Below are 23,798 nucleotides of genomic sequence, written 5' to 3'. Positions count from 1 at the left end.
CCTTTACCGTGCAGTGTTGAGCAGTTGTGTGGCGGTGACAGGCTGGGAGATTGCCAGCTCTGCTCAGTGTAACTTGCCACAACCCAAACCCTTCTGTCCTCACTTTGGGAGCTCACTGCTGGAATGTGGCTGAGTGTTTTGCCTTACATCTCTCCCAGAGCTGGCCACAAGTACAAAACAACCTGGCTCCTTCCATTACACCTTGTGAGAGCTGCTACCTTGCTCACCCGTGGCTCACTTCCAAGCTGGGATTTAAAAGATTCCTTATAATTTCCCAAGAGCAGAGCAGCTGGAGACCTTCCTGGGGCAATGCCTCTCTGGGTTTGAGGAGCTGAGGATGGGCTGAGGGGCAGCAGCTCTGCTCATGTCCCCATTGTGCCCTTCATGATGCTGGTGTGGATCCCAGGAACCTGCAGCTGCATCCCACCCTGGTTGCTGCCCAGCCCAGCCCTGCACTCCTCCTGGCACTGTCCCAGACTTAGCTCAGCACCCAAAGATTTATGATGGGGTGACTGGAAGGCAGCAGGAGGTTTCCAGCTGGGGTGGGCAGTAACTTGGTTTGCTTCAGGGTGGAGAAGAAAATACTGAAAGGGATTATCCTTTCATAGGTGACTTCTGAGGGAGAGAGATTCAGTAGCTAACTTGGCTGATAGGTGATGCTTAGTGCGCAATGGATTCCTTAGGTCTTCAGATGAGCTTTTGTAAAAATAAAGGAAAAAAAATTCTTCTGATTTTGCTCCAGATAAAACCCAGCATATTCATGTGGATATGCATCATATACTTTTTCCTTGTTGATAATGGGAATAATGTTGTGCACTTTCTATAATATTTATTTGTATTTGGTACACATCACCCTGGGTCAACTTGCAGCATGTGTATTAAAGACTGTTAGATTCTTCTGCTCTCTGCAGTTCCAGGAATCTTAGTTATAGCTGCACCTAATCAACCTTCAGTGTCCTTAAAATATACAGTTACAGCTTGTTGGCATAGCAGTTGGTACAAAGATGAGAAGCTGATATGAATTTTTTGTTTCTCTTTACTCTTAACCTCCAAATGAAGGCTATTTACACAGCAGCGTTATATCCAACCAGTTTCACTTGCTACTTCATAGAACTGGAAGTTCAGATATTGCAACTATGCAGAACTGTAATTCTTACGTTACTTGACTTTTTAGATGGTTTCAGTGATGTAGTTTAATTCAGACTCACTGATGACATCCATCTGTATTTTCACAAGCATAAGGAGTTCCATGAAAACAAAAGAATTTGGTATTGACCTGTACAAAAAAGTTTCAGTTGTACATTCTGGATAAAATTCAAAGACAGCAGATGACAATTTACTCAGCCTTTGTGGGTAAAGAAACATTCTGAACATTGAAAACAAATCAGAAAAAGCACAGTCCAAAAATAATATTTTATGGACAACTGAGCTTTTAACAAAGCGAGCTGGAACTCTGCTTTGGCATAGCAGGACCCTGCAGTGCAGTCAGTAAGAAAAAAAGAATGCTTTTAAATGCAAATAAATTTAAGAATACAAAGCAAAAATTATGGCAAATTCATAATCAGCTTTTCACTGTGTTTTACATTAGAGAGTGTTTTCCTTACCATATTGTCTTAAATTGCAGAAACTTTACCTCCCATGATGTCTTTGAAACACTTTGGAATTACTCTTCTTTTATGACAAAATGGGGGGAAAAAAAAGACTGTTGGACTTGTGTGTTTGATTAAACACTTCTTTAAAGTAACACTTTTGTGTGGTTTCAGCTTTCCTCTTTGGCTTTCACTTGTCATCTTCTGGTTGTGTTGTCTATTTTTCCTTTGTCCATAATATTAATTTCAGCTTCCTCTCATTACTGGTTGATTGAATTACTTCACTTACCACTCAGTTGTCTTCTTGCTGCTGTTTATAAAACATCACTATAGTTACATGTGATACAGATATGGTTGGCTGGCGAGGGTTATAAAATAAGTCTCACTATAAAGGCTATAATATACTGTGGCCACGATTTTCTAGGACTCCCTGAGAAGCACAATAAATGCCTTATCTGAAAAGGAACAGGAATAGCTCTTGCTTGGTGTTCTGTGTTTCCTACACAATTACTGAATTCAAGTGGTTTTCAAATTTTCTATGTAGCAAAAAAAATTATTGGCGATTATAATGTGTCATCAGATTCTTCTTCAGAATTCTGTCTCCCAGCTTCATTCAGGATTTCACTGATATTGCAGCCCAGTGGAGCCAGCTGGTGATTCTGAGTTTCAATGGGATAACATCCACCATATGGAGCACCAAAAAGCATTTTTATTTTCTTAGCCTGATATTTTAAAAAAATGAGTAACACCTATGTAAAGTGTGGCACTGTATTTTGATGTTCATTTTCCTTTGTACAGGTTACTAGTAGAAGCTGTATCCAAAATGAATGTTAAAAATCAAATAGGAAGAACTCATTTAATCTGTGTCTGTTCACTTTTCTCTGAATGGCAGGTTAGTCTCTTCCAGCTGTCCCAGACAGCTCTGTGGCTGCTCTGAGCACAGGAACCATCTCACAGTTTACTGTATAGTAACCCTTAACTTCTGCAGCTCGCTGGGGATAAACTTGTGAGAGAGGTCGAGATGTTGCACTGCAAAGATCTTTATCTGTGCTATGGACTTTTTGTAGGTACAGTTCTGTAACCAATGTCATTTCAGTAAGACACCAGATATAAATTTGTCTTCTCTTTCTACCTTCTCACTTTACAGTGTGCAGCAAACTGATTTTCAGTAAAGCCATTTGGATTATCTTTTATTAAAAAAAAAAAACAAAACAAAACAAAAACAACAAAGCCTTTACCAGTTAAGATGCCATGTAAATTTGTTTTAACAGTTTTCAGCCAGAACAGAAAAATATTGAAATAGCTGCAGATCAGTGAAAACTACCTCGCAGGAACTTGGTAATCTCCATTTGACCTTTTTCTTGCTTGTCTATATATTAAAAAAATACTTGTAGAATGGAGGCTAAAGCAGTAAATTTGCTCTAAAACTGGTATATTCAATATTTTAAAACCCCAGAAGCTTCTGCACGGAAATGGATTAAACAGAAAGAGCTCCTTTCCACTGCCTTCCTTCATCATCATCATCATCATCATATACCTTTGTTTTAAGTAGGGTTTTTGTGAATAAGGTGGCTGAAGATAAGAACCAGGACCACTTGATGTAAATGTCCCTTTACAGAGTTGGGTGAGTAGAAGAGCTGCAGGGCAGGTGAAAGCCAAGCCTCACAGTCTGCAGGAGTGTGGTGATGAGCACTGCAGCTGGGCTCAGCTTTCAGTTGTCTTGGCAGTTTTCTAAGTGATGCCAGGTGGTCTAAAGGGTCAAATGGTACAAATAAATGCAAATAAGTAAAATTTATTTTGAATTAAGAGACTGAAGACACTGTTTTTTCCCACACCTGTTGAAGTTTCTCCCTGTGTAAAAGTTTGGCATGATATTTGACTCAGGGTTGTGGATTTGCTTCCAGTTTCATGGCCAAGAGCCCTGATTTCCCTGATTTGTGGTGGCAATGATCATGATAGTAGCCACAGAGGGTAAGAATGTCTCTGCAGAAGGAAATTGCAGTAGTTTGCACAAATATACATCAGGCCAGAAAAATGAGACTATGAGAGCATCATGCATTGCCTGCTGGAGACTATAGAAAATCCATAGTGAAAAAGGTGGGTTGATCAAAAGCTGGCCTAGAAATATCCAGTATAATGCAGTGTATGTCTTTTGCAAAGTGCATATGCTCCATCTAATGCTAAAGGAGTCAATGAGGAATGAGGGAAGGAAGAATTAATATAAATCTGAGCTAATTAGCATAGACTTCCTTTACAGTCAGTAGAAAGAGGCAAGCTTACTAAAAGAAAGAAAAGCCTAAAAGCACCCATTCTTTTGTCAGCTCTACAGAAGTTTAGACAGCTAACTCAGAGTTTGGCTGTTGAACAGAGTTCAGATACATGTTTGGATTAATCCTACTCTGGAAATCATTTTCAGTAGACTTCAGTAGACTGTGGATCAGCTTTGACTGCTCAAGTCTACTGAAAGTTTTGCTGCTGTGACACTGTCATGATAAGTCTGTCAAGATCCCAGTCAGCTGACAACCAGCTAACCTACCACTCTTCCCTCTTTTGCTATACAAAATCACATTATCCATTGTAAATCTCTGCAAAACAGATTGGTGCAGCAGTTTGACCTCTTTGAAATAAGAGAGTCTTCTAAACAGTGCTGCAAAGGTGCTCTTTGGATCCAGATGGATTTTTTGTTTTATTTATTCTCATTCTCAAAATACACATCTTTTTAGTCAGTGTGTGTACATAATGTGTGCTTCTGTTTAGTACAGTAATTGTAAACAATTATTCCTTTCACAGAAAAGAGGATGTGTCATAATTATTTAGCAGCTCTTCCTTGGAGATCGGCTGTGTGAATCTTTGAGGGACATGATCTAAACTAGAGGTTTCTTAGTAGTTAAAAAAACACAAAATGTTATGGGGCTTTCCTAGGCCAGATTTTCAGGAGACTGCTGAAACTCTGTTTAAGAGGTACTTGTGCATGGTAACAGTTCTTAGGCCCTGAAATATGAATGTCTGCAAATAATGACCTAACAACTCTTAGCCGTGGTTGTAATAAAAGTATACAGCTGAAGAGATAAGTTTTAGCAACCCTTGCTAAATATTTGTCCATGAAACTGGAGCCAGCATGAGATGAGGTATTGTCAGGTACTTAGTGTAACTTTATTTTAATTTTATTTTATCTGTGTGTTTTTGTATAACTTAAAAAATTGAAGCTGGAGTCTAGATAAATAAGCAGAGTCTGATCCACTGCATTCTTAGTGTGTTTTGGAGGCCCAGTTGAGTTACTGGAGGAGGCTGGATGCCCAAGGCCATTAACCAACTGTGCAGCAAAGCACCTCTGGTCCCCATCCCTCTCTCACCCTTTGTTTTGGGAGCAGTTTTGAGTGTGCCAGGACTGCTTACCAGCTTCCCCATCAGATCACTCCAGTACATACATGCATGCCTGTAATTTCTCCTCATCCCAGGAAGATGGGATAGGTATTTAAATTGGATTAAGCTGCTGCATAAAAGGGGTAAAATTTGCATTTCTAGTAATTTAGTATTGCAATTTTTCTCTTGTTGTAATTCTCTGTTGGCAGAGGCGCAAGTCAATTGCCCTTGCCTTATGTCCTTTTTGATACCTCTTTTCTCTCTGCCCTCCAAATCTTATTCTTCTGTCCATGTTGCTAAATTTGTCATATCATCTCTTAAAATTTCCTTTTTGCCATCTTCTCTCTGCCTCATTCAGCTGCTTCAGCCTCTCTCCTTCAGTGCCTTCACTGATCCTCTATGTTGTGAACAGCAGCATTAAAACTAATTTGTATTTGCTTTGATTCTATAATGACCTCACATTAGTCCATTTCCCTGTTAATACTCTGCCTGCAAAATGCCACTGAGATAATGAACGTCATTACAACTCGTTTTTCCCTAGCATAATGCCAGCAGGACTCCAGTTTGTGAAGTACAAGCTGGTTGAAACCTTAGTGGATGCTTGATTTAATTAATGGGAGGACACAAAATGTGCAAGCAGGTCAATATTCCTCTTGGAGACAAAATGGTAATTACCAAACCCTACAAGTGATTTGTAAACAGCAGATGGGTATATTTCCTAAACTGACTAATCCAACACTTCAGTAATGCGATTATCTCTTATTACAGCCTTTTGTTGACTCTGCCTCACATTTCAAGATGAAACCTGGTATTTTTCCTTTAGTATGCATATTAAAGATGATTCAGTTCTTTAAAATCACCATCCAAATGCCCCAGGGCTTTGTATTTTCTACTTACTGTGTTGTGGTGCCATTTACACTGCTGTGGTGGGCAGTGTTTTATTTGGATAATGAAACAGTGAGGAAATGGTTCAAAATATGTTTTGCTTAAGAAGTTTATCTTCCTAGTGCAGCTGGAGTTATTTCACACTCAAATGCACTAGTAAAACATCAGGCACCTTTTTTTCTCATCTGTGAAGCAGCTGAGTACAGCAATAAGAGAATTGGAGTAATTTAGCAAGTATTTATATTCTTGTATAGCACCCTTAACATATACACCTTTTTTTTCTGTCTTCCTTCTTTTTCAAGCCTAATACCACAGTACCTGAACATTTGGTATCTTTCCAGCGCCTAACAATAAAAGAAAGAGGAAGATGGTCTTACCTGCATTTCACAGATGGGAAGGTGGGACTCAGGGGTGTTGGGGGCTACCTGTATTCTGGAGATGCACAGAGCAGAGGTTGCTATCACATGAGGACTGTCCCATTAGGGCTTTCCTGTGAATGCTGATGCACTGCAGCAGGGCCAGGAGCTCTGGTGAGTGGCTGCAGTGGTGGTGGTGGGGGCATCCCTGGGAGGGTCTCTGGCAGGAGTCACTCAAGCGACTCACAGTTTGTTCAGACCAGAGTGCACAGGGAACAATACTGACCTGGGAACCAGCCCTGAGCTATGTTATAACATAATTATTTTTCAATGCAGTCATGTATATTGGCCCCTACCACTGCATGTAACCCTGTTCAGGTTCCTGTTCATAACCCTCTTCAGTGGGGACATAGAATCATCATAAGGAAACAAGAATACTTACCTTTATAAAGAGGTACATTTTCTGCCATGCATTGGCTCCAGACACAATGGGACTTAGTTCCTTGATGAAAGAGCAGCAATTCTGATGAAAGAGCAGCAGTTCTTCTTTTGCCTATTCACCAGCAGAAACCATCAACAATGGACCTTACAGCTCTTTGGAGTTGTAAAGGCTAATGGCACACATGGCAGCCATGCCAAGAGGGATGTTGGTGAAGACCTTCCTGCTCTTATTTACTGTAGAAAGAGCAATATTGCTGAGTTCTTTGTCCTTTAATGGTGTGACTCATTTTGAGACTGTTTTTGGTAAAGTTCACAGATGTATTTGAGTATTTGTAGAGAGCTGCTGTATGAGTAAGGCTGGCCAACTGTATCTTTTTTTGTGACCAGATGTCTCTGCTTTTTAACCCCTTGCTTTAACATTTTGTTAGGCACTTTCTACTCACCACTCCTCATAAACTATTGCAGTTTGTGTAAGAAATAACATAAAATTTAGAGTGACTCTGGCTAGTGATTTGTGTCCAGAGTTGAAAGTTAGATCAAGAGTTGGTGTCTCCCTCCCTCCCCTACTCACTCAATGCATATCTGCACTTGGAATAGGCCATAAGTTACATGAGTTCTCCTCATGTAACTTTTTAGTCATAGTGTTCTATGTATTTGTCCTAGTCAGGGACTGGGTCTGTGAAGACACTACAGTCATCAGATAAAGAGCACCAGACTTCAAAATACTTCAATCTGAGCTAAAGAAGAATTCAATTGTAGGCTGCCTGGTATCTCATGTATACTGGATACATTGCAGATAAGTTGTCTGTCTATTACTGCAGTATGGGAATGCAAATTTTTTTCTATTAATTCTCATGGTGCTCCCACAGGATAGCAAAAAGCAACTATTCCTATTTTTTCAATTAGGGAGGAACTAGAAAAAGTGCCTAATTTGCTGAGCTGCAAAATACTGATCAGTGGACTATTTCCAACACCTTAAAGTATTTTTTAATTTTCTAGTTGTTTCAAGTGTATAAGTTCTTTTGAAAAAATCTTCCATTTCAATAGAAGTTTCATGGCATTTATCATCAAACATCTCTTTCATAAAGGCATTAAAAATCTGGCCACAATTCTTCTCTATTTAAGTGTGTTTCAAAATCAAATTATAAATGTGAATTCACCTCCTGCAACTGCAGAAGCCCCCAACTCAGCAAACTATCTTAGGCTTCCTTCATAGTCATCAGACAGAAATGTGCACTTTTTAGGATGTGATTTCGTTTAAGGCTCTGATCTCTTTTAATCATGAATTCCCAGCTTCCCTCTATTGACTGCAAAGTAAACCTAGTTCATAATGTTGTCTTGTTCTATAAATGCTTGCATTTATTTAGCTGAATTCAGCCTCAAGTGACTCATCAAAGACACACAGGATGCCTTGTAGCAGAAAAGATTTTACCCAAATCTCCCGAATTCTCAAGCCTCCATCTCATGGACTTTACTGATCTATCCAGGAGATAGTATTCACTGCCTTTGCTCTCTGTGATTCATCCCTTTCCATTTAGTTTGTTGGACTTAAGCTGAACCCCACTGTATACAGCCATGTATTTGGGAGAAGAAACTAAACATGTAAGATAAAAAATTGGAGCTGGAGAGAAGTGCTAAAGCATTTTAAAGAGAGCTTCATAGTTACCCTCTCTAGAAAAAGGTCTGTGCAATTTAACAGCTGATTTCCACAGAAATTGCTCTTGTTTTCCCTAGTAATGACATACTTGCTGGAATTTCAAATTGAAGATAAGACATTCTATTCACCTTTGTGAAAGATCTGGGAAGGAAATCCCAATCTCTCTTAAAATTGTAATGTATTATTTAACTCCATATTACCTTTTGAGAAGATAGGTAAGTTTATGCTGGAAAGCCAAATACAGACCTGGCACAATGTCCAGTGAATTCACTGTGAGTTCCTCATGCTTCTTTAAGAGCTCAGTAAGTCCAATTAATTGTTGTTAAAGCAAATGTTTATTTGTCAGTAGAGAACAAAGCAACCAGGCCCATTTATGGCATTATTGCTGTTTACATCTTTCCAGATGACAGTAGAGGCCAGAATTTGGATTATAACCTATTTAAAATAGACAATTTATTTTTCAATTTTTACTCCAGCTGCTGGAGACTTGCTTGGGAAGAGGCTGATGAAAATGCTCCTATACTTTCCTCTTTAATGTAGATACTTGTCCTCAAAGAACTGAATGCAGGCCAGCAACTCATTTCCTGCCCTAGGCAGCATTTGAATAGCCTATTATGTCTGTGACACAAATTACTCTCCTATGGGCTGAGCTAGATTAGAAACTGTGAAACAGAGGTAGAAACCTGGCCTCATCTTTATCAGACACATCCTGTCCTAACTATTCCCATATCACAGTTTTAAAACATGCTTTCTTAATGAATCGTATTGTTTTGAAATGTTGTGTTGCTCCTGATACTTTGTAGTTAAATAATTGTGATTTGGGTTTATGGTAGGTGGTAACCTGCCAAATTGGAAGATTGGTAACAAAATTAAGTCTGTATCCTGAGCATGTGCTATAGACAAATAATTATTATCTTGAACAGTAAAATGTGTTCTGAGTTACCATTATTTCTTATGTCCTCCTGCCACATTTTTGTTGATTTCTTCATTGACCTCAGATCCTAAAGCACACAAGGCTTAAGACTGTAAAACTTGCACATCAAAAGTGCACATATTTTTGTTGGAAAATGAAGCTTACCCTTTACAGCCATACCTATACACCAGTCTTGGTCCTCTGAAACTGAGGAGATCGCCAGGCAAGGAATAAAACTGGGAATCCTTTCTTCCTGATTTTCAAAACAATAATAATATAAAATTACATATCATATACAAAAAAGCACCATGGCTTTTTTGTCTATGATATGGTAGCACACATTTTTCTTCTGGTAAAAGTAGCTGATTCTTGCATAATATCCCCCTCCTGATATTTCAGGAAGTTTTGGTGAGGAAAGTTTTTTGTCTGGGGGTGAAATATATCTGGCAGTTAAGGTGGTCTCTTTGTTTGGTGACCTTAACTCTTCTTGTTCAGAAACTAGTTGTGGAGTAGCCAGACAAGACCCCAAAAGCTGTTAAACCTGTGCATTTTCTAGGGGTTATTTTTTCCATAATGTTTGCTGAGAGGCTGTGGAACAGGCAAGATAGTAAATTGAAGAGTTGCTCTCCAGGAAGGCCTGCCATTTTGAGTGACTTTTTGTACTCCACTGCCAAATCCATACCCCTACAGTTCTTGATCCTACTCTGACATGAGACAATGGGTTGGGAAGTATTGTTGCAGTTAGAAGAGTTTTCTGTGGTTGATCTCAAGCAGCCACTGAGCATTAGTGCCTCTCTTTCTTCAAGGTTGCATGAAGAAGTGTTGGAGCTGAGACCAACACTACAGGGACCTGTTGCCTTCCAGAAGCACCAAAAGCAGATGTGTCTGTGTTATCCACAGTCACTGGGCAACAAGAGAGGCTCTCTTCTCCTATGTCCTAGAGAAGAAGAGATCAAAAGTGGCTTTCCATTTTAATAGTGAGTTATGTCCAAACCTTCTGCCAGCTTTAGGGGAAGACTTTAAGTGAGTAATGTAGTATAGAACCAGGCACAGAATTAGGTCTTTCTTGTATTAACATGGAAAAGCACTCTCCATTTCTCTTTTATCCTTCCAATTTATTGCCTTCCCTTCTCTAGTCTATCCTGCCTGACCATGTGCTTTCTTCAAGCCACCAAGAACACCCATCTCACTTTTGTCATAGGATGATGTTTTTTGTGTGAACATAAATATTTAGAGAAGTTTACAAAAGATTGAGCTTCATCAAGTCAAGCATTCCTGCTAATGCAGTGTGGGACAAGTCAGCAGGGAGCAGGAGCCTGGGCTGGTGTGCACAGCTGTTGCAAGATCAGACTGTGGAACATTCCCTTTTGATTCTCCCAACTTCACTGATCAAAACCAGTTTTGAAGTTGGCTGGTTGTTTTTTTCCAGAGTGAAATCTTTTCCATCAAAACAGCTTCTTCAGTGTGCAGGCTTTGTATTGTGATTGCCTTGTCTCAGTTTAATTGTTGTTATGCTAAATTCTGATGCAGATATGGTACACTTGCTGGAATAGTGAAAAATGAAACTGTATTAGAGAAGTTTCTAGCATGCAACCCAGACCAAAATAGTTGGGAGACCTGCCCAAATATAATTTTGCTTTGACGCTTTGGGTTTCACTCGGATCATCAATACCTGAGAAAAATTATGCCAGATTCCATATTAACATAATACAGGAAGACTTCAAATGAGAAAATCCCATAAGTAAGAATGTCAGTAAAGACTATAAGTCTGTTTGGTCTGTGCTGGGTTTTTTAGCTGGAAAGGTAAAACAAACAAACAGAAGTTATTCTGTGATTTATGCAGCCAATAATTAATAAGATTATAGAAATACATTCGAGGCAAATGGGTCATGTGTGCAAACACACCAGCATGTATTTTCTTTAAAGATCTATGTCTGTCTTTAGTTGAAAGCGCTGCCAGTTTGGCTTTCTGCTCCAGGGGGAAGTGGATTTGCCATACCAGCTAAAATATTATCTACCTCTTGGACAGCTCACAAGTGACACCACTGTGGTGATGATGGGTGAAAAAACAGCTGTCTGGCATGCTTTTTCTTCAGTGCTGCCTTGCTGCCCCTTTCTAGCAAGGCAACCACAGGAAATCCACAGGAAATCCTACCTTCCTAGAAAAATATCCTGCTTCCTCCTAAGGGCGCATGGAACAGCCAGTTCAAATGGACTGTGGGCAAATTGAAAGAAAATATTCTTTTGTAGGAAGTGGCTCAAGCTGCAGTGTTTGAGGCACTGAAAACCACAATGGGCAAAAACCAGCTGGTTGGTCTGATCAAGTGTCAGTGATATTTTGGGCAGGACTGCTGAACTAGATGACCCCTAGAAGCCTCTTCTAACCAATGTTTATATATTTTGATAATCACAAAAAAATCATCACAAAATCTAGCATTTTTCTTCTGTCTTGAAAATCTGTGCTTCTCTGATAAACATTGTTAGGCCTTGTATTTGGTTCCATTTTTTGTAAATACTCTTTTTTTTCCCCCTGAGCTTTTAATTAAAGATGCATATAATTAAAGTACTGTTTTCATTGCACGTTATAAATTATTTTTGCTATTCTACGGGAGTGCAAGAAATTTTTAAGCATTCTCCCAGCAAGCTGATTTTTCATCATTGTAATACTTGCAATATATTCCTGTAACTGAACATGTTTCATGAACCTAAAGAGGTTATATTAAATTTAGTAATAGAATGAGAAATATGCTTGGGGTTGTAAGTCTTTGACTTTGATGAGTAGTATGAATGGGTGAATTGAAACTCACTCATCATTTAAATTGCAAATGTAGCTGAAAGTGACTTCATGGTTCACGCCAGAGTACAAAATAATTCAAAAATATTATATATTTAATATCAGAAAGTTATGCTATCTCACACAGCAATTAAAGTAAGAAGAATGCACAGAGAGATCTTGGCAGTTCTGTACTTGGAAATCCTTTAAATCTGTCTGTGAAAACTGTTCAGTGGTTTCACGCATTTCCTTTCAGGCAAACCTTTAACTATAGCAATTAGGATCAGAAAAAGGAGTTGCTCTGAGATGATGATTATTTTCCATAATTGTGGTAGCATGCATGAACTACAGGAAGCTTTCCAAACCAAGAAGAGGATATAGTCCACTGTTCCAAAGTATGTGAGTGTTAAGAGGCAGGGTAAGGAAGAGGAGGGTTGAAACTACAGTATAGAAAGCAATCTGGGTAATGCAAACCATGTATCTGACAAATTACAGCTAGAAGAAAGTGATAGCAATTTTTCTGGAGGAGAAGAAAATCAAAATTATTCTTATTTAGTACAGAATGTGTTTTGGCCAGATGTTTTGGGGGTTTTATGCATTTTTATTTTCAGGATGTTATTTCTATTTTCTCAACATAAATTTTTAAGAGTGGGAAATAAATGTTATATTTCTAGGTCTTTTAAGGATTTTTTAGGGGGAGAAAGGAAGATTGCAGGAAAAGTTCACATAAAATGTTTGTAAGATTCCAGTTATTTTTCCTGGATGGAGAAATATTCAAACTTATTCCTGAATGAGTAAGTCCCTTCAAACTGGACAGATGATTAAAAAAAAGTTTTGTACTGAAAATCCATATTTTTGTTGTGGAGAAGGTAGAACAAGTAGTTTGGGGGAAAAAAAAAACCCAAACAAACCAAAAAGCTCAAATGTAGGTGTCCAAAACACTAAAGAAATAATAAGGTGTGTAAGTACTATCTTTCCTTCTCTTTGTGTCCTTGAGGGAGCGGGTTCTTTCTTCCAGGTTTCTTTTCAGCTCAGTGACTTTCTGGGTTGCTGCAAACTCTGTGCAGTCCCTCTGGGTCTCACATGACCCAGTTGCTCTCTTTTTAGAGGAACATGCCAAAATAACATGGAACAAAAACTGAAACTAATGCCATATGTCACAGCTTGCAAGGTGAAAGTCCTAGTTCTACTCATGTCTTTGAGGAATGTGCATCTATTGACAGAGGAAAGATTTTCACAAAATAACCTGGACAAACCCAAAGCATAAAAAATGAATTCTTGCAAGCAGCAAAGTGTGTGTCAGTCTTCTCCCACCACCACCTCATTTTATATCTAATCATTAATTTGTTTTCTGCTTAAATGGTTACCAGTAGTAACTTTCCAATTTTTGAGGTAAATAGGAAGAGGATCTTTTAGCAATGTATTTCCTTGTTGCCTAGTCTTTAGAAGAATTACTGATTAAGACTAAGGAAGCTTTTTAAGATTGACTTAAATGATGATTTGAGGGGAAGCTGAGAAAGTACGTAGAGAGAAGTGTGATGGAGCCTCTCTAGTGCAGATTTGAGTACATGTCACTCTGCTATCAAGGTCTCTGATGGGCACACCAAGATTTGCAGTGTATTTTTGGCTTCAGCTTGTGTAATCTGTCTTTATCTAGTCATATCTTGAGGCTTAATAAACAGAAGTACCAGGTCTGGATGTCCTGACAATTACCCTCCCCAGCTGGTAACAGGCACGTGGAATATTTAGACAGGCATTTGTTTCTATTTTCAAAATTTGCTACATGATTGCAGCATTACAGAGACAAGGTTTTAATAAACAATATGTTTCCTTAAGATAATGGCTCTGATTTGGGGGTTTTGTTTTTTTGTTTATTTTTCCTTTGCAGGAAGAAGGTATTGTGAAGGAAATAGACATCAGTCATCATGTCAAGGAAGGTTTTGAAAAAGCAGATCCTTCTCAGTTTGAACTGTTGAAAGTATTAGGACAAGGTTCATACGGAAAGGTAATTTTTATTGTCGTCTAATCACCCAGAGCAACACTGAAAATATTGTGTTCTTTTCTCTGAGTTCTTTTACACTGCTGACATTGTCCATATATAAATTATATTGTAAAGGCAGATAAGGAAAGCCCTTCTCTCTTCATTTTAGTAATGCTTCAGTCTTTTAGCTGGTTTTGTGCATATGAACTAGTTTAGGAAATAGCAGCTATGGCTCTGGACCTGGACCAATGAGCACAAGTGATTGTTAGTCAAGCATCACTGTTTGCAAACAGTGATAAATGATATTTATGGATTATCTATCCACCAGGGAGGTGAGTGTGCCACTGCTGCTTAGTTGGAGGGTGTAAATAGGAGCATTCAAAGACTTAAATGAGTTAGCTGCACAGTTCCCACTGAGGGCAACCTCAAGGACATTTCTGAGTCCCCAACTTCAGTTTAGTTCACAGTCAGAGGCCTTGAAAGGTCCTGGAGATAAAGCCCAGTGCAGAATACAGTAATCATTATTGCAAGAGCATGGGGGGAAAATCCTGCCTGTATGACCACAAGCTAATTTGTGGAGAAGTAATATTTGCTACATATCTTAAGACTAAGGATTTTCTTAATTCCAAAGACAGTTCTTCAGCAGGGCATGTTGGTTGGAAATGAGAACAGGAAGGAAAGATGGTGAGAAAGAAGGAAGAGTCAATTTAGCCTTAAAGTCTTTCTAATGTCTTTAAATAAGGCATTGAAACCTTTGGAACAGTGAACCTAGCTGAAACTAGGTATCAAAGTCCTTATAAGTATACTATTCTGTAGAGTTTTAAGGACATATTTTCTAATCAGAACCTTTATTTTTACTCCTAAAGGAAGCTCTATTAAGAGTGTTTATCAACTTCCTGGTTATTCTAGAATTAAATTGATAATTAAACCTATTAGAAGTTCCCTGAGATGAGAGATATCAAGAAAGTTAACATTCAATACCAAGTCTTGAACTCAATAATTTCTTCAGAGCACAGTATATTTAAGTTTTAAATATTAACTGAATATGAAAAAGCAAACAGATCAAAATTAGGTTTACTATGGGACTCAGTGTAACAAGGTGAAGAACAACAGAAAGAAACATCTTTGATAAAAGTAACAGAGTCAGAATAGTTGGTTTTCATACATAGGCAGTAAAGATTTTAGAAATGGTTTGCTGGTTATCTTTGATTGTATTGATGTATTTTCAGTATTGTTTGAGTTGGCCTTCTAGCCTTAAGTGTTTTATAAGCAAAATGCCTGGTCTGTGCAACCACTTTCCAAAAGGAAGTCTGATTTCTTTGGTATCAGAGTGGGAGTGTGGACAATGTACCTGTCTGGAGCTGCATGTAATTACAAATCACTTTCCATATCTTATATGAGAAACATTGATAAACTCCCTGGAGCAGCAAAGATGTGGGGAAGAGAGGTTTACTCTGTGTTTCTTATGCAGTCCCCAACCACCTACATTTTCATCATCTTGGTATTTGAGCTAGTGGTTCAAATCTGTGTCTCTGAGGATGCAAACCATTACATTTTCAAATTATTCACTCAAGAACTAAATAATTAGAGAAGATGTCTTTGGTGTCAGAGGGAGTACCTCCAACACTCTGGAGATGCAGAGTACTTGCTTAGCTTTTTATATCAGGTTTTGGGTGATGCACCAATTACACCAGCTAAAGGAGTTTTGCTAGTTCAAGTTAACCTTACAAACATATCAAACTAGAAAATTGAAAGTCGTGCTCAGCCACATGCACATGCTATTCTGGCAAACTAGTATAGTCCAGCTAATATCATCTGTCAATTTAGCAGTTCAGGGTTACTTGGTGGTTTCAAGAACAATCTGTAGCATTACATTTAGGAATAATCAGAAAGGTGGCATCATTTTGCAATACAAAATATTTTCATTTGTTCTGTTCCTTTCTGGTTTGGTGGTTATTTTGATGCCCTCTGAAATAGAACAGAACACAGTGTTCTTGACTCGTCTCTTTTGGAGGGAATGCAGACAAGTGCCCTGTCCCATGCTACAGTGAACAGCTGACTAGTGACTGGTCATGGAAATTGATAATTTTGCTTATTACAGCAATGTGGGTATTAGAAGCTTTGCAAGATTATAGGGCAGACAAGGTATTTCTAGAACTGCAGCCTAATATTTCTGCAGATGCAGTATGCTGTGCTGTTTTATGTGCAGTGCTGATGAAAACCATTGTCTTAAGGGTTTGGGGTTTTGCTTTTTTGGGGTAAAGAGCCCATAAATGTTTTTTCAAAAATAATAATGCAGCTGAAAATCTAGTGTCTGGAAAAGCTTGCTTTTGACTTTCTCCTCCTTTTCAATGTAACACAAAAATTAATTCTTTTACTTGACCTGGACAGAAAAACATCCCAACTTTCCTCTGTAAACTTCTAAATGAATTGACTTCCTGTTAATGCTGGAGCAGCTGAGCTTAATTTATCATTAATAACACCAAAAACCCCTTCAGAAAGTCTTACATGGGCCTGTTGCATCCAGATTTCATCATTTTTTCCTACAGTTGTGAGCACTGGAGGTGTTTGTGTGTTCATCAGAGTAGGAAGGAGGATCTGGGAGGGAGCAGTGTGTGCCCAGGCTGGGCTGGTCAGGGCAGCTGGGCTGAGGAGCTGTGCGTATCTGCTGTGCACAGGAACCACCTTGACAAGGAGAGGCTCACCAAAACCCTGTCAGATCATGTGGTACAAGTGTTGCAGCTCTGGTGCTGTCAGATGTGAGAGTCCTGATGAAGTTGTTCAGAGAGAATTGAGAATTTACCTTCTTTTCTTTTTTTTCTTTTTTTTTTTTCTCCTTCCCAGCTTCTGTACCTGGTTGAAAACAGCTGTTCTCCCTTCCCAGAAACCTGTCTTCAAATGGGTTTGAGAAAATCTAATCTGTTTACAGATTGAAGTTTTTTAGGAGGAAGAGTCTTTCAACGTGCAAAACTTGTGCTAGAAACATACCCCTTCCTTATTTTTTGGCTTTTTATATTTTAGATGGAGACAGTTAACAAGGCTTCATGGTTCCTGGATAGACAATTAATAAAATAATTGGAATTTTTAATCCAAAAAGACATTTTTTAGTTCACCTGGCCTTTGTTAATTTGTATATTAATGAGCATACAGGACTGTATGTATGTGGCACTATATTTTTATTTCTACATTTGGCTTTACTTCAGCTTCTGTCCAGTAACACAGGTGCTGAAATTAAAAAAATAAGAGACACTGTTGCCTGGCTTCTGAAGATCTGAGAATTTCTAAGGTCACACTTCTGACCTCAGCAGACAGAGTGTGTCCTGAGAAGCAGCTAAAAGAGTTGCTTATTTTATTTCTAATTATTTTATTTTTCCAGTCATTAAAAAGTCTTATAAAGACCAAACTGAACCATTGATCCTGTTGTTCACTACCCCTCCAGTGCTCAGATGCACTGAGGGGCAGATAAGAAATATTTGCATATACCACAATAAAAAGAGTACAAGTTTAACTGCAAATTTTACTTTATTTTAATTAAAATTTTACACTGTCAGAAGACAAAGCATAGGAGACTGAAACAGGAAAAACTGTCTTTTTTTGTAATAACAAAGATTTTCAGCTGTGTGAACTTTCTTCTTCAGCTGCATCTTAGGCAAGTTGTTATTCATCACTTACATCATGAATGGCACCAAATTGATTTTTTTCTTAAATTTAATTGATGGCAATAATTTTAAGACACTGCACATTCCAAGACTCAAATGAGACTTTTTTTTTTCATGTTAAGTTGATTAGAATATGAAGAGATATGTACTCACTGATTCTAACTTTTCACCCATCTTTAACTGAATATATGAGGTCAATTAATAATATTGAAAATGGTTTTTTTGTGAGGTGGTAAAGGCTTAAAAACTGAAAATTTCCAAAGCTAGCTCAAACAATTGCAGGTGAAATAGATATGAAATGCTTTCAGCTAGTAATTTTCATTAGATTTCCTGAACCATAGTATCTATTTTCCTGTCAAGTGCAGTAAGTCTTGTAAGTAGAAATTCAGTACTCATCTATACAAAACATTTGCTTTTTACAGGTATTTCTAGTAAGGAAGATAAAAGGATCTGATGCAGGCCAGCTTTATGCCATGAAGGTGCTTAAGAAGGCAACACTAAAAGGTAAGGATTGGGACAGTGGCTGAAGTCTCTATTTCTATGCTGCATAGTAATTTATTTTTCTTGCTATTTTTCACATTGTTGCTGCCTTGCAGTATATGAATGCATAAATATGTCTGCCATCCTCCAAAATTTTGTCTCGCTGTAGGTGAATATTCTGAAAAGGACTTAAAAATATGTTACCTACACAGTGTGAGAGGAGGAAAATGGAGGTTTGCAGCTTCCCAGCTGCATGCTTGCTTTATTTTCTTGGTGTTATTTTTAGGACTTCTCTTTGGTATATATTCATTTGTATTTAAGTCTCACTATCTTTCTGTTGCTGAAGTAAATAAGGGTATTGCTAAAGTAAAACCTGGCTCCTACTGGGCAGAATGGCCTTCCCAGCTGGTGCTTCTCTCTGTGTGCCTGAAAAACCATGGGAACATGTTCCCAAGTGTGAGGAGGCATTCTGAGACCATTTAGATCATGCTGTTTCCTAGCTCATGGGCTGTAGGAGGCCTGGGCCAAATGACTCATGTTTAAAGCTGGTTCTTCTCTTCTGGGGCCACTGCCTGCTACAGACAAAAAAAGAAATTGGTAGTCAGGCCCAGGACTGAAAAGCAAAGAGAGTAAGTTCAGTCTCAGCTGAAGTCCTTAATGGTTGTTCCTGCACAGACCAAGGAGGATGCAGTCATCTTTTTGTTTCCCTGACCTAGCACTGTTCTGATCTTGCCCTCAAAAGCCTGACACTTCTTGCAGGTAAAGAGGAGAGCATTCATTCTGTCTGGAGCAGTTATTTTGCTTTGTCTTGGAGAGTGTGGTTTTGTGCAATGCAGTGTAGTGTCTACATTTCTGTCCTAACGCAAAGAATAATCCTTAAGTGATCAGATAGTTCTGATCACTTGAAAATCCAGATTTCTACAGCATGCCTTGCTTTGGGGACCAAAATACAAATAAAGCCACCAGTCAAGCAAGCTAGAGCAACTGCAGGTGGTGTCAGGCAGAGCCAGCCCCTCTTCTGAGTGCTGGTTAAGATGGGGAGCAGGCACACCAGTCCTTTCCTCTCAGAAAGCCTTTTCAGGGAAATGTGAGTTTGAGGCAATGCTGGCGTGCTTATCTTGTTGTTTGGAATCCAGAGGGGAATGTTTATTGCAGCAGAACAGCCCAGGGTAAATAAACAAACAGTGCTGGACACAAGACATGCAAAGGAATAGGTCAGGCCTGGGTACATCACGTGTATGGCAGAGTGATTCTCTGACTTCTCAACCAAGAACAGGACTCTGAAGTGCCCAAACTCCACTGAACTCAACTGTCAGAGTCTTCCCCACTGGGGAATGTCATCTTCTGATGGTGTCTGAGCAAGGTCTGTGTAACCCCTCAGACATCATGTACCTGAAACTTATTCCTGTTTCTTTTGACAATACAGGTTTTTTTACCAAAAGGGAAAACTGTGTATTCCCTCTTTTTCTGTATAACTCTAAGGAGTGTTTAGCAGGAAAAGCTTTGGCACTGGGGACAGGGGTTTTTGCATCCCCAAACACTTTATTGTTACTTAATATTTGATGGTGAAATATGTAACATTAGATTCCACTGTAAAAGAAAAGACCTTTATTGTGGCAGTATTTCAGGAAATGTCAAAATTTAGGTTTTAAAGTACCCAATGTGTTCCATCAAATTTCTCTTCTGTCAAGAACAAGAACCTCTTTGCAGTTCTGGGGTTCTTTATAGCACAGAAAAGCTATTGATTGTCTTCTCAAGTATGGATCACAAGATCCAAAAATTGAGGCTACTTTCTGATTTTGGTGGATTGCATTTCTCTCCCATTCAGAGTGCTTGCCCCTCTGACTGCTAGCTCTGGATTTCCCATTAATCTCAAGATAACCAGCCCAGGGCTAGGAACTAATTTCTACACACCAGTTTCTACAAATAAGTTAAAACTGACAGCTGTTTAACTCAAAGTGCAAAAACAAAGGCAGAACCCCATTGGCAGCAGGGTGAGTGAGACGAGCAGCAATGAGTATTGCTGTCAGTAAGCTTCCATGTAAACTTTTGGCACAGAGATAATATTTCTGACAGCTTAATTTTATCTTTTAAGTGAGAGTGTTGTATTATTGCTGACTACCTACACTCAAAAAGGGCTGGAAGTCACTCCAATTTGAAGTATTTATTACCCTGTCTAGTGGGAGCAAAGCTACAGGTGTGTTAGCACTGCATTCAGCATTTGCTGACACAAGGCACACTACCAGGCAAATTTCCAAATGATTTTGCTTCCTGACCGGCAGCCTGCACAAGTCCCACATGGAGCAGGAAATTCAGAGCTCTCCAAGCCAATTCCATTGGCAATGGCCAGACAGCCCTAAATGTTACAGCAGTTATTTTCTATAGTGAAACAAATTTGCAAAGCATGTAAATGGAGAAGTCAGAAAGAAAATAAAAGAATATGGGATAGCAAAGCTGATTTCTTTCCTGGGTTGGTCTGCATAAATAAAACCTGGGTAAGCAAGAGACTTTCAGGAGTGATTGTACTTGCTCTGAAGAGCAACCATAGTAGGTCCTGTTGGGGAATTTCCTGCCCTGGGAGCCTGACTGTGGCTGGTAATGTTTAGGAAGAAGCAGAAGTAAAAAATGGTGCTTTCTCAGTGAGTCTGTTGCCTCCTGCCCCTTTCCAGGATAGTTGCCCTTTGTTAGCATGAGCCCAACTTCAGCAACAGCAAAGGTTAGTATAAGAAGGGCACAGCAAGCAGCAGCAGAATTCTTCAAGCGTTTACAGTTCAAAAAATGGCTTTTTGTACAAAAAAGACTTTGTAGATCAATCACATGTGTAGATTTGAGCTTGAAAAAGATCTCCTAATCAGCAGGACTACTCCTGCTATGAAGGGAAAATTAGGCTCCAGAATATTACAGTTTAGATTGTAGAAGTTTGCAGAGGCACATGCTGCAGAGGCACACACGAATATTTGTGAAAATTAAATTATTCTTAAATTAATGAAGGCTTATTTTAAAAATAGGATATATCTGAGTAAGCACCTGTAACAGCATGGATCTTTGAAAGAAAAAAAGCCACTGCTACTTTTTGTTGTAAATGAGAGCATCACACCTAAGTTGCTTTCCTTTCTGCCTCATTTCCATTTTCAGGAGCTTGTGGATATCTGATTTTAAAGCAGAAAGCTTTCTGAAGAAACTAGATAAGCATTTCATTCTAATTATTATCTTTAGGAAAACGTTGTTCAAAATGTTTAAGGATGTTATGTGTGTTTAGGTGCCAGATATGGAATACATCAGATTTAGGAGTGCATGTATGTGTAACTCTAACTTGTCTCTCTGTCAAATACTGTGTATTACATTACATTAACTTAATAGCTTCCTTTGCAAATATAAACCCTTTTGGGGGCATCTAGGTGCTCAAAGATATTTAGGAATTTAAATACCTTTCAGGAGTGAGACTTTTGCCCTTCAGAATGTCAGTAAATAGTAATCTTAAAATACCATATTAAATCGTTGCTTTCAACATTCTACTTCTTCATTAAAATCAGAGTTTTAGATAAAAAAGTTGACAGAAAATAAAGTTGATCTATATGTTTAAACACTTACAGAGATGTATCAGTGAATCTCTACTGCCCATCCTGAATACATTGTAAATCTGAGGGAACCAGAAATCAACCAGGGAGTGTTTATTCTGTATATACGTGCATCTGTATTCACCAGCAAAGCTGGAACAGAGGGACAGGGCAAGCTGACTGTTCTGATTCATTCAGTATTTCTCTCGAGGTGTCTCAGGCTCCATCAGCTTTACTGAATGTGCTTCAGAATTCCATGATCAAGAGTTGTTTAGATTAGTTATGGTGTAAGCCTCATTAAACACCCATGAAATGCCCATAAATCCCCAGCAGGTTGCTGTGCTGGAATGTAAGAGAGCTTGAAAATCAAAGACCCATTCCTGCAGCAGACATGCAATCTAAGAGAAAGTGGCATGAAGCCATTATTTGCTGACATAATGCTCATGAACTTTATAAATATTGCAGTGATGATGTAGGGAGGGTGATGTGATGGATCATGAGGATGCACTTTGCATCTGCCCATCTGGGTGGCAATGCGGTGTGTAAGTCTTGGCACTGGAAGCTGTTCGACCCTGAGAATGCAATGATTATAGGGTTTAGAAATTATAATCTCTTTTGTCAAAACCTCTAAAGTGCTTTGCAGCTTATGATCCCCTGAGTTTAAGCCAGCAGGCTTAGGGGTTTGCTGGTGTGTGGTGGTCATAGGTTCAGCAAGCTGTGAAAGCAGCTTTGGTGGCTCACAGGGAGCTTCAGTGTTCCCGGGGATGTAGAATCAAAAATATCACTTATACCCAAAATCCAGCAACTAACTTAGATGTTACCAGGGGAAGTGGGATCTCTGTCTGAACCACTGATAAAATTGTGGTGGTGGTTTCCCTGGTTGGACACCAGCTGATGTGGCTTCTTCAGTTTTCCTCTGGATGTGACTTAGTTTCCCTGTAAGAAATGTGGTGATTAGATATCAGATACAGAATCTAGTGGTTTCCCTCTGGTTTGAAAAGAATAAAATATCAACAAAATGATAAACTGTAAACAATTTTACCCTATAAAGCAGGACTTAGAGTCTTCACCTCAGATAAAACTTGCTTTGTTGTGCCAAGGTTTTCAAGATGTCTTTTTCTATTTTGTACAGTCCTTGTGTTTGGTGAGAGGCCTTGGTATTTATCCAGGTTCACCATTTAAATTTTGGTTTATTATTTTTTCTTAAAGTATTCTGCTATATTTTTTAAATCTTCTTGGGCCTCTTATTACCTGTTTCTGAAAAATTAATCAGGGAAGTCCTGTCCCCTAGACAGTCCAGATCCCACAGCAGAGATACCCTTACCCTGAAGATTGGAGGAAAGTTTATGTGCTCTGCATCCTTGGAGCTTCTGCTTATGCACGGCTTCTTTAGTAATGAGAATTGTAACCCTCCAAATGTCAGGGCTCTGAGCTTGGAAAAACACAAACATTGCTGGACCTGGAAGTGCCCTTAAAGATCCAGCTGAGACATAGACTCTCCCCTCTCCACAAATAGCCGTACACTGATTTTTCAGTCTTGGGAAGAAATAGCAACTTCTGTGTGCACAAACACAAAAATACTTGATTTGTCTGTATATTTCCCAGTGGCTCTAAAATGTAAAGATCAGCCTAGTGAGTATGTATCTTTTTGTGTGGGCTAGGAGTCAAAAAGTGCTGTGGAATCGGCCAACCTTCCTCACAGTTTAGGAGTAAATTGGATTTAGTAGCTGTCATCTGAGGAAGCAGAACTTTCTTTCCTCTCTGGGAGTTTTGAAAATAAAACCAAGTTCTTCAACAACCAGTGCTTAGGGGTCACTTTTGGACTGTGTTTTTACAGTGCCTTTGCAAATTTACTTGCAGACCACCTATTCCTTCCTCCCCTAAAAAGTCAGCTGGGTTTCTAAAGGAAAAAAGGGTACAGTACATAAGAGAGGGCTCACTTGGGCTGATTCTAATGGGCTGTGGAGAATAACCTCTATTTGTGTATTCTAAGGAAAATGAGCTGTGTTTAGGCAACTCATTGTGTGTCAGTAAATATTATAGGGAGTCCTAGCCTGAATATACAGCAGACTGGACAGATCAAAAACTACAAAAAGCATTGCTAGAAGTTTGTTTTCACAGCATTTGCTGAAGTGTTCATTGAG

At 38.9% G+C, this 23,798-nt stretch overlaps 1 protein-coding gene across 2 annotated transcripts in view; it reads left to right on the top strand.

The window, feature by feature from the left end:
• Positions 1-23,798, top strand: part of RPS6KA2 (ribosomal protein S6 kinase A2) — a 282,186-nt gene that overhangs the window by 168,530 nt on the left and 89,858 nt on the right. For both annotated transcript variants that reach the window (XM_036380191.2, XM_036380192.1), the window contains 2 exons: positions 13,866-13,982; positions 18,040-18,121. In XM_036380191.2, the coding sequence (XP_036236084.1) occupies positions 13,866-13,982; positions 18,040-18,121 (199 nt within the window). The remainder of the gene's footprint in view (positions 1-13,865; positions 13,983-18,039; positions 18,122-23,798) is intronic.

The sequence above is a fragment of the Molothrus ater genome, chromosome 3 (genome assembly GCF_012460135.2).
Source record: "Molothrus ater isolate BHLD 08-10-18 breed brown headed cowbird chromosome 3, BPBGC_Mater_1.1, whole genome shotgun sequence".
Lineage (NCBI taxonomy): Eukaryota > Metazoa > Chordata > Aves > Passeriformes > Icteridae > Molothrus > Molothrus ater.
This window is presented reverse-complemented; position numbering and strand designations above follow the sequence as displayed.